Source organism: Nanorana parkeri, unplaced genomic scaffold (genome assembly GCF_000935625.1).
Source record: "Nanorana parkeri isolate BGI_ZX_2015 unplaced genomic scaffold, ASM93562v1 scaffold761, whole genome shotgun sequence".
NCBI classification, from domain to species: Eukaryota; Metazoa; Chordata; class Amphibia; order Anura; family Dicroglossidae; genus Nanorana; species Nanorana parkeri.
The window spans coordinates 462,162-474,319 of NW_017307029.1; the positions used below are offsets into that span (position 1 = coordinate 462,162).

A 12,158-nucleotide genomic window follows, 5' to 3' on the forward strand; every position below is an offset into this window, starting at 1 on the left:
CCCCCCCCCCAACAGAAAAAAATAAAATTGATGGTGGCTGTTTTAGGAAGAAGTTATGAATATATTTCTCTTCTGTTTCTGATTGGATTTCTCACTGGGAGAGTATTTTAACAGGATGTTTATATGTTTGTATTGTTATAGAAACAATAAAGAAATATTATACATAAAAAATTATTTAAACGCATCCTGGAGGCGGGGCGCTGGATGACTTCACACGCCTGTTGGGAGGGCACTTTTTTTTTTCTTGCCTCGGGCGCAAAAAAAAGGTAGCTTCGGCTCTGCTCCCAAGGTGCTTGTGCGGCTGCCGGCTGAATGTGTCAGACGCTGCAGACGGGAAGAGGTGGGACACCTCTCCCCGTGTGCAACGTCGGCCACACGAGCACCGCGGGAGGACAGGATGCCGGTGCACGAGTGGAGACCTGGGAAGCTGCTGCAGTGGAGGTAAGAAAAGACAGACAATGGAGTGAAGGCAGAGAAAGTGAAAGAGACAGCAGAGAGAGAGCAGAGAAAGTTAAAGAAGAGACAGCAGAGAGAGAGAAGTGACAGCCGATAGAAACGGGAGAGAGCAAAGAGAGTGAGAATAGACATCCAAGAGAGAGGGCTGGTTCACACCACAAAGTCTGTGTTCCAGAGTGTTCGGCATCTAGAACGCACTGGAATGAGAGCCGGCCGGCTCCCTGCGTTCAGGGGCGGAAGGGGGCGTGGATTGTATTGAAGTAAATGGCACCGCCCACAGTGTGATTGCCCATACCCGGAACGCAAGCACATTAGTGCCTGCGTTCCAGTCCAGTGCGATCTGCAAATATAGTGCTTGCAGCATTTTTGCAGATCGCACTGGACTGGAACGCAGTCACTAATTGTTGACCTCTCCTTATGAAAATGTTTTGCTGTCATGTTTATACTTTGGTTGTCATGTTTCTGCTTAGGCGTCAATGTTTTCAGTGACACTACCCTCAACCGGGTATAGAGATGAGGATGCTGTGGTATGTCCTGCTCTTCTACTGCAGGGGTGTGGAATTCCTATCGCCCGACGCCGGGACATGCAGTTTCGGGCGCTGTGGTTTTCCGTTCTTCGCCTGCTCTGTGTGATCACTGAGACCGTGGCGCTATAATCACAGCGCCACCTGTCTCAGCTGTCAGGAACTGCACAGTACATCTGTTCTCTGTTGGAGGGCAAGTTCCATAAAGAGAACCTGTCACCTCCAAACTATCACATGGGGGCTTGTAAGGAATAAAATGAAGTGGGAAAAAATATCTAATGAGAATAACTAGAAAAGGCTGATTCCAAACAAATATTCAAGTGCTTCCACTGGTTACATCTAAAACTAGATTTATTGATGTACGTATTATGTAACTCATTTTTTTTCTTTCAAATCTGCTTGGAGTTTAGCTTTCACTTCAGTCTTGCACAGTTGCAAGGGCCAGTTCACACCACAAAGTCCGTGTTCCAGTGCGTTCGGCCTATGGAACACAAGCCGGCCGGCTCCCTGCATTCAGGAGGGGGAGTGCCGGTGCATTGAAGTCAATGGCACCACTACCACGCCCCTGGCCGCAGTGCAGTCGAACGCACACGGAACACAGGCACCTTAGTGCCTGTGTTCCGGTCCAGTGCAATCTGCAAAAATAGTACTTTGTACAATGTACAAACAAACATTGGTGGGTCTAAAATAAAGCATGTAATAAAAACAGGTGTATGTAATCATTTCAATAGCATGTTGATGAGGATAGGGATGGATATTGTCCTTTGACTTGAAACAATCAAGTTCTACACTTTAACTACCATTGGTCTATTCCTTCTCTGCTTGCAGATTTATATTGGAGCCATTATACCTTTAGGAGCAGCTGAAAAAGATGGACGACTTCGAGCTGCAGACGAGCTAATCTGTATTGATGGTGTACCTGTGAAGGGGAAGTCCCACAAGCAGGTCCTAGATTTAATGACAAATGCTGCTCGTAATGGTCACGTGCTGCTTACAGTGAGAAGACAGATCTACTACTCGGGTAAGATGCTTGTTACACAGTTCAGTGTAAAGAATGTTTGTTGTGAAGGTTAATGCTTATATTACTTTTATGTCTGCTTTCTGTCTAACTTTCTGGGGGAAAAAAGAAGAATCTTAACAGGTTTCAATGGTACTTATATGATACTGTGTTGATAGAATGTTATCTCATCAATATTGGTTCAGCTTAAAAATTAGCTCCACTTTATTTAGTTTTTAGGCGTACCTCAAATCTCTGAGCAAAGCCACAAAATAACCGCCATGCATTTCAGTGTGGTTTGGTAATACATCTACAGGGTACTTGGTTGCCTTTTAACTTGGCAATGTAATTTCAAAACTTATTTTTTTAATTTTTTAAGTCTGCAACTTGCATTAAAATAATATCTGGTGATCCTACCATGAAGAACTTGGTTTGACCACTGCCCCTGCCTCCCAATTGCTCTTCTACATTGTCACCCTGTCACACAGTGGCGTCGCTACAGGGAGGCAAGGGGGGGGCATGCTGCTGCTTGTGCGGTGCACTGCGGAACAGCGTCGGAAATCAGCTAAGTGTAGCAACCCAAGCTGCTTTATTATTTTTAGAAGATACCAGGGACTGAATTTTTTTAATCACTGATCAACACAGAGTTGGGCTTTAAGTGTAAACTTTTTTGTTGTTTTATATGTTTGTTTGTTTAAAAAAAAAAGTATCTAGAAAACCCCCATGCATTGCCTTTAAACCCCAATTTCTGGGGGAATGTGCAAGTAGGAGTTTGTGAACCAATTTATTGGATTGGATTGGTTCCCTTCTTTCCTGGAGAATTCTCCTTCAAGAATTGTTAGCAGTGCTGGACCAAGTTCTTTTGGCACCCAAGGCAAGAATGCCTCCCTCTTCCGAGCTTTTTAAACTGGTGCTATACCATATTAGTACAAATTTAAAAGATTAAAAAAAACATAAAAAATCCTGAAATATGGTAATAAACTACCATGAGTGTTACTGCAATAAACGATAATGCGTGTAAGTGCAGTGCTGTGCCATTTATTCTTAAAGCCACCCCAATGCACTTTGCCAGCATATCTACATTGCAATGGAACACACAGTAAAGCACTACCAAGGGTTGGGGTGTTCTGCATCTCCAGAAATGCAAATAACTAATAAATCTTATAACTGGGCTGCTTTAGAAAGACACATATGAATGTGTGGCTTAATGTGTATGTGTATTCTTTAACACAATGCAACAGTATAAATGAACACCTAAGGGTTAGTTTTTTAGTCTGACACCCACAATGCATTGAGGGTGTCAGACACTCACCCACTCTCACGCAGGAGGATGTCACTGCACTCAGCTTTCTCAGTTGTAGGTGGGAGCAGGATGATGGGGGGCACAGTGATATTAGGGGATGGGATTAGAGGTCAAGTGAGCTGTGTACCCCATAGCTGACATGGGAGCTGTGGAGACATTTTCATGAAATCCTAGGAGCAGCACATTGGAGCATGGAGCAGGCGCAGGCCCGTGTGCCCAGGGACTGGCCCAGAGCTCCATGGCACCGAAGACCAGGATACGGGACCCAGCACCAGTCCTCTATAGATAATGGTATTCTGCATTGTTGTATAATGTGTTGCTGGGATTTGTAGTGCTCTATAACAAATGGTATTAATCTTAGGGATACCGGTATATTGGCTGCCAAAAATTGCACTTTTGGCAAAATGCCGAAAGTGCCATTTTTCTGCCGCTATAGCGGTGCATCCATTCTTTTTCTCCTCCCCGCTGGGCGCTACTCTGTGTTCCAGTGGGGAGGAGAGCAACGATCGCAGGCGGCCAAGCGATGCGGGAGGAGAGTGCTGTGAGTGGCCGGTGTCTCTCCTCCCCGCACTACTCAGCCTCCTGTCACAGATCAGAGGAGTGCGGTGTGTGGGGGTGAAGACAGCCAGCGCTGTCACAGGAGGCGGTGCGGGGGAGAAGACAGCTGTCAGATCGAGCTCTCCTCCCCGCACCTCTCGCTCAGCCTCCTGTGACAGCGAGTCAGGATGGAGACCGAGTGCAAATACTCAGTGATTGCCAAGTGTTTTCTAAATAAATAAGGACATAGTATGGTTAGTATATTCTCAATTATGAATGAATGGGAAGGGATCTACATCACCACCTGTTCATTCATAATTGTGGTTATAGTAAACATACTCTGTCTTCATGTTATGAATGAACAGGAACACTCAATATAGAGGATTCCTGTTCATTTATAGCAGGGGCTGCAGAAAAAAAGATTGAGGCCTCTGTCCTAAATCTCTTTTTCTATTTTAAAAGGGAAATATCAGGGATCTGTTTAGATACCCAATATTTCCCCGAAGCACCTAAAAGTAAAGTAAAAAACAAAAATATTTTATAAAAATTAATAAATTAAAAATAAAATATGTATACATTTTTGAAAAGTTTCATTTTTGGTTTCGGACCAACATTTTTTTGTCATTTCGGTTTTGTTTTGGTGTTAAAATTGTAATTTTGGTGCAACTTTAATTATTCTGTATAGTTGTATAGTGTATTGCTGAGATTTGTAGTCCTCTATAGCTGGTACCATTTTCCATTGCTGTATAATGTATTGCTGGATTAGTAGTCCTCTATAGCTGGTGGTATTCTGCATTGCTGTATAATGTATTACTGGGATTTGTAGTGCTCTATAGCTGACGGTATTATTCTGCATTGCTGTATAATGTATTACTGGGATTTGTAGTGCTCTATAGCTGACGGTATTATTCTGCATTGCTGTATAATGTATTGCTGAGATTTGTAGTCCTCTATAGCTGGTGGTATTCTGCATTGCTGCATAATGTATTGTTGGGTTTTATAGTCCTCTATACAGTGGCAGAACTACCAGTGTCACATAGTTGCAGCTGTGACTGGCCCCTAGCATTCTGTCACTTGGAGGAGGGGGGCAGACAAGAGGAAGGGGGCCCTGGTAACCGCCAACATTGCAGGTTCCCAGGCCCCCTACCTTCAGTTGGGGGCCCTCCATCCTTCACACTGTACCTGGATCATCTGTATCACAAAGCTCTACAGCAAAAAAACCATAGTAATGTGCAATGTGGATGAAAGACCCATTTTAATTACCGTAATGTGTCATATGTTTGGCAGAGATTCCATTGTAAAAAAAAAAACTGCAACGTAATGTATTCTTACAATATTCTATTCTGTAAGCAACACCTTATATTCTGGTAGTGCCCCTCCCTACACTAGGCTCTGGATCCACCCCTGCACGCTAAATTAGGCTGCCGCTCTAGGATTCGAATCCTGTATACCGCAATCGCCGGGCGCAGAGAGCTGATTTCATTGCGGATGGCATTGGCGGTTGCGGTATTCAGGATTGTGGGCGGGATTGGACTACATGTCACAACCATCGGGCGCTAATGTCATCTGCAATGAAATCAGCTCTCGGCGGTTGCAACATGTAATCCGACACCGCCCCCAATCTCTGCTGTGCTTGGAGGAAATGACATTGCTCCCAGCACTCTATGGTAGATAGCCGCACAGGAAAGAAAGAGGGAGACATTAAACCATACACTTCTGGCCCTGAGTCTAACCCATCTGTCTACATAACATGCCTTTTTATTGTACTATATATTGTGGCATTGCGTGGCAATACCACTGTGTTATGTGGCCTCAAAGTGACCCATGATTCTCAGCCAGAAGGGCTGAGTGGCTCCAGGAGGAAAGTACTTGTACCAGGAAAGAACTGCCATTTCAGTCCTTTCCTTGCTTTCTGGATCGTAGTTGGGATCCTGGAGCCAAGAGATTTCTTAGAGCTCTGGGTGGGACGAAATCTCCAGTCCTGGGTCCATGGGTTAGTAGTGACAAGCACCTAATTGTGCACCTGTGTACATCCCTCATGAAGAGGGTGCTGGGATGTATTGAGGACCCCACCTGGGAGACAGGAGAGCTCCACCCAGGAGTCAGTGTGGAGGCCAGGTTTGTGAAGCCTATGGTGGGGATTGGCACGTTATTGAGATTGTCTGGGGGAACCAGACAGTGGCCCTGAAGATTGAGGCCAGAGCAGCAGTGCTGCAAGAGAGAACTATTAAACGACTGGGACACCGTGAGTGTATGGAACAACTCGGTGATTGCTGAGACAATATATATATTCTGCTGAAGACAAGCTATTGTATGTTGAGCTTTCTTGAGTATCTGCTGTTGAAAGACCAATAAAGACTTTTCGGTAATGGAAAAATGCTTTGTGAGTGCTCTGTGAGCTCCCCAACATCACTATAATAATCATTGCATACCGGACCACTCTCATATATGTATTCTTATTTATATATACTTCTTCAGTTTTTTTTCAGTGGTATGATTTAGTGGTGAAAATTATTAGTGCCCCCCCCCACCCCCCCATATTGTTCCTAGAGTCGCCACTGCTGTCACGTGTGCTTCCGGGAGTTCTAAAGGCGGCTGTAATGACGCTTATTGTACAGGCATGGTCTACTATTGTCACTATCGGGAAACACCCTGAAAAATGCTATGTAGCCACTTTGAAGTGAATGCTTGTAGACTGGAAGTGGCTGAAAGAGGCTGAAGGAGATCAGTCAATGGAAAACATGTAATTGTTTATAATACATAGGGAGCGATTCAATAAAGCATTTGTGACACTTTTCTGGCATTATGGCTACATTAGAAAGTACGCCCCAATTATGAAAGCAGTGCAACCGTTTTCTTGCTATTTCTGATGTGTGTGTGTGTTCAGGTTCTGGTAGTTTTTATGTGCAACATTTCTAATGCTATGGCTGCAACAAAGTTATTATGAAATGCCACTATATTGGTGATGAAAAACGTGAAGGTAAATAAGACCTCTTCCATATTGGAATAAATGTTGTTGCACGTCTAAGTATTATGTCGCAAACAACATTCTGTGTGGGACAAAATTCTGTCAGTTCTGCAGCAGATTCCTATACAGCTTACCGAAAATTACATGAATCTGTCGCAAGTTGTTTACTAGACTCTTTATGAACTCCAGGAATTGTTCAAAGTGGTGAAAAAGGAAGGAATAGGAGTTCTCAGGGGTGTTTTTTTAATGTTGGCCACACCTATACATCAACGTGCTTATTGCGAAGAAGAGATATGATCAGTAATAGAGTTCGATTAGAAGATTTCCAGCACTGAAATTGTTGTTAGACCACAAAGGCTGAAATGTAGGGTGGCACATATTTATCAAGCAAAACTCTGGCTTTTCTATTGTCATCCTTTTACATTTTTTATCTTATGCAAGGATGAAACAATACATGGGAAGTAGTTATACATGAAGTTTACCTTTTTGATTCAGTCTACTAAAATACCCTTTTCCCCGAAAATAAGACCTACCCCGAAAATAAAACCTACCACTATTTTTGGGAATTGCTAAAATATAAGACCTACCCCAAAAATAAGACATAGTTGTGACCTTTCCCAGGGTCGGTGGTGGCATAGGGGGAAACTTGAAGAGCCGCGGGCGGTGCCAACTAAGCCAGCGCTAGAGGAAGCGAGGCGGCAGCGGAGTGAGCAGAGTCGCATAAGCCGATGCTTCCTCTATAGCGCCGTCTTCCGTCACAGACCGAGTGATACCAAATGCACTCCGCCTGTGAAGAATCAATAGTGAAAGCGCGCTTCACTCATTCTGGCCAGCGATTGGATACCAAATTGCTCTTGGAAAGGTACGGCACCCCTGATTGCCCTTATCACCCTATTCTTAACTTTACCTTTTTGGATTATTTAATTTTGGATTTGCATTAACTTTGGATTGTTGTACATCAAAAAAAATAAATAAATATGACCTAGTGTGTTTTTTTGAGCCAAAAAAAAATATAAGACAGTGTCTTATTTTCGGGGAAACACGGTATGTTGCCATAAAGGAAGATAACTGATAGTGGCCTATAAGGTCATGCATTCATGTGAAAAAGTAAGTACACCCCATGGAAATTGTTAAAGTGACACTAAACTCAGGAGGTTAATCTTAGCACTGCATTCAAGTACCCTAAAAATGTAACATATTTGTGTATAACTCCGATGTCAATCCTCAAATTATCTCTGAATTTTTGCTGGCACCGTCCTTCCTTCTGGAGGGTGGCTACTTTTGTTCTCCATGGTCCCTATATGTCCCTATAAGCTTTCTCCAGGGATGGACTACAATCCCCCAAAAATATGTAAACTAAATGTGAGATTGTAGTCCATCACGAAAGCGAGCTTGAAGAGGTGGCTACTTTACAACACACACAGGGACCATAGAGAACAAAAGTAGCCACCCACCAGAAGGAAGGACAGTATTGGCACCAGTCCAGAGATGATTTGAGGATCTGCAGCTGTGTGATACACAAGTAAGCTGCATTTTTGTTAATTGGATAATAGAATGCATTTTTTAATATTTACTGCCTGAGTTAAGTGTTGCTTTAACTTTCTAGAAATATTTGAAGTGGCAAACATTACACCTTATTCAAACATTGCTTACAGATAAATGTGATATGCTTACATAAAACACAAGTAAAATGTGTAAGTACATCCTCAGAAGCAGGTATTGCATTTTGAATAACTGCCCGCCATTCTCAATAAAGGGCTTTAAATAGGCCACTCCATAACCCTTCTTTTCTTAATTTTGAGTCATTCGTCAGTGGATTCAACAGGATGCTTCGGCTCAGTATTGCGTAAAGAGATCATTTCCGGTTCAACTTTCGGACAAATGGCCTCATATGTTGATTAAGCATACTTGGATACAGTGCAGAATTCATAATTGTCAGTACACTAAAGCACCAGAGTAACCCCAGACCACAACATTTCTGTCACTATGCTTCACAGTTTTTAGGAGATTCTTCTGAAATTCTAAATTGGTGCAATCTCTTTCTGATTTTAGATGCATGCACCAACCGTCACAAGAGATAACTGAGGATCCCAAAGTGTGATTTTTGTGGTTCTAGAGTCATAGGTGCCCACAACCTTCATTCTGAGTGCCTTGGAGAGCCTTTGTGATCTTGTCACAATGACACTACACAGGTCGATAACAAAGCAAGCACCAGACCCCTGAAAAAAGGGTTTGAAGAAAATGGGTTCCACCTGCATACTCCCCAAGTAGGTTCTAATCATTGGCACCTAATCGAAAAACCTTGTTCTAATTTAATGGATTTGAAATGGTGGTAAATGTAGGCATGGGCGTCCTGAGGCTGCGTGACACCCGGAGCGGTTACTGAGTGTCACCCCCCTGACTCGCCAAGACGTCACCACGCGCGTGCACGATGACGTCATCGCGCAGCAATCTTCTGATACCTACTGGCGGCCATCTTGGTGCTGGACGCCGGCAGAGAAAGGAGGGGACAGTCACCCGGCGGGATAAGGTATGCCGCCAGGTCCCCTCCTCTCCCTCCTGATACTGTCGGGTGTTCAGTCCATGACCGAGAGCCCGACTTTTCAGAGGGGGGTGACACCAAAATGACTGTCCAGTAATTTTGGAGTCACCCCTCCAATGGTGTCACTCGGGTGCACCCCCTTGTGACGCCACTGAATGTAGGAGTACTCTTACTTTTTTACACAGAACAAATCTGCTGGTCCCTTCATTTCAATTATTGGTGTAGCCCCTTCCACCTTTAATCAGTCTGGCTGATTTGGAGTCTGGTATCACTTAGTCATTTCTAAGTGGTCTGTTATTGATTGCACCTACCTGTGGTGGGGCGTGACCCTGGCACAGAGTGGGGCAGCCAATATGGGAACATTTGGAGTGTCCATGCCTCACCAGCCAATCACTAGGAATTTCATGATCAGTGGTGCATGCTGGGGAAGTGCATAAATACTCAGGAATTGTCATGTGCTCAAGTCAGTCCACCCCAGGCCTAGTCTGGGGGTGGCATGTGCAAGGTTGGAAAAGTTGACTGGGCCACAAGCCTGCAGGAGGCCACATGGGTGGGGTCAGGAACTGTCTGGTGAGGAGAACCAGAGGAGCCCTTTGACTGCTGGAGGTGCCAGGAAGGCCAGGTTGGCATGTACCTCAGGCACAAGTCTGGTGTCTTTCCCAGATCTCTTATCCCCTATTCAGCACTTGCTCTACTACACAGTGTCATCCTCTGTTCTACTGAAGTATTTCTGCTAGGGCTGCAACAACTAATCGCCGCTGCAAGACCCGCCCGGCCGCATCCACGCTCCACACGATCGGCACAGGGACGCGGGGACTAGAAGTAAGACGGAGCAGGTGAGGCAGGACGGATGACCGCCACCAATAGACAGGCCCAATCTCAGAAACAAGTTGCTGGAAGACTGCTGAGGTAAGCCTGCACTTTCCCACACATGGTGCTCTATAATGTATTGCTGGGATTTGTATTCCTCTATAGCTCATGGTACATTGCGCTGTACTGTATATTATACAGAGCAATGTACCATCAGCTATAGAGGAATACATATCCCAGCAATACATTATACACTGTATAATGTATTGCTGGGATTTGTTGTATTTCTATATAGCTTGTGGTATTCTGCATTGGGCTGTATAGAGGACTACAAATCAAGGAATAATACATTAGCGCAATGCAGAATACCACCAGCTATAGAGGAGTACAACAAATCCCATCAATAATACATTATACAGTGGTGCAATGCCGAATACCACTAGTGCTGTATACTGTATTATTGATGGGATTTGTACTCCATTATAGCCGATGCCATTCTTAATCATTGCTGTATAATTTTACACTTTTCATTTCACTATTTTTTTCTTTTATTTTTTACTTCCACCGCTCCAAGCTTGCTCCTGTGATGGACTGCAATCTCAATACAAACTAGTAGTCCACCACTGGAGGCATTTTTTAAAATGTATTTTATTTTATTTTGCATCCGATTTAACCGATTAATCGAACGTAATAATCGGCTAACTAATCGATTTTGAAAATAAGCGTTAGCTGCAGCTCTAATTTCTGCACTGTGGGAGCTGGAAGGGATTGGTGAGTCTGGAGCTTATTTTTGTTATGGATGTCTGAAGTCCTGTACCCTCTCTTACAGTTTGCCTGTTCTACAATAAAGCATTTAAAAAGGCTGGCGCCCAATTTACTGTTCAGATCCCACAACCCAGCTAAGGATCACCCCTGCGAGTGAAATGTCAGTCCTTCCTATGTTTGGTGGTCCACCTCAGGCCTCTGGAGGTTGGAAGGCCTTACATTTGAATGAATAGACCATATCAATTTTGTGTGTCACATGTTCAAGTCTATTACATAGTTAGTCAGGTTTGAAAAAAGACACAAGTCCATCTAGTTCAACCTATAGAGATATGAGAAAAAAAAGCCTAAACAGAATGCTATCCCTCCAATTACCCACTGTTGATCCAGAGGAAGGCAAAAAAAACCCTTTAAAGCATGGTTCAATTTGCTCCAACAGGGGAAAAACAAATTCCTTCCTGATCCCATAAGGCAATCGGATATTCCCTGGATCAACAATCTCTGATGCTTAATATACCTATAATAACTCCATATTCTGTGCATTTAGGAATACATCCAAATTTTTGTTTTTAAACAATTAACTAAGCTAGAACTAGCTCCTGGGGGAGTCTATTCCACATTTCCACAGCTCTAACTGTGAAGAATCCTTTCCGTATGCAAAGGTTAAACCTTTTTTCCTCCAGATGCAAAGAGTGCTCCCTTGTCCCCCTTGGTGTGAATAAGTTGGCACCAAGCTCACTATATGGATCATTGATGTATTACCTATATCTGTAGGCACCCCTTGAATGGAGATCTAATGTTTGTCTGTTAACATGCCAAAAAGTCAACAATTTCCATGAGTTTGAAAATCGGCTATCCCAAACCCCAGATAATCGTTTTCATGAACAATTACATGCGAACACCGCTAACAGGTGTGGGAGTTGTCAGACGGTCATTAACCTGAACAGACACAGTGGCCACATTCGTATGAAAATAGCTGGGATTCCTGCGGCAAGAATCCCCAGCCGCTTCATGTGACTGTATTTTCATATTCACATAAATTGAATCTCCTTTTGAAAGACTACACCGTTGCTTTTAGATTATTTTCCTTGACTGTGGAGTGGATCAGAAATAGATCCCTTTGGCAATTAACTTAAACATAGTAGATTCATTTTTAAATATGTAAATACATTTTTTAGATTAAAAAATTTAGAAATGTACTGTTCCTTTCTGTATCTCCAGGACAGGTGTCCTTTCAACAATGACTGGAGAGACTGATT

At 43.4% G+C, this 12,158-nt stretch overlaps 1 protein-coding gene across 1 annotated transcript in view; it reads left to right on the forward strand.

Annotated features, from left to right (window-relative positions):
• Positions 1-12,158, forward strand: part of MAGI3 (membrane associated guanylate kinase, WW and PDZ domain containing 3) — a 412,367-nt gene that overhangs the window by 340,700 nt on the left and 59,509 nt on the right. Inside the window, exon 14 of the mRNA XM_018564579.1 lies at positions 1,809-2,001. Coding sequence (XP_018420081.1) covers positions 1,809-2,001 — 193 coding nt within the window. The remainder of the gene's footprint in view (positions 1-1,808; positions 2,002-12,158) is intronic.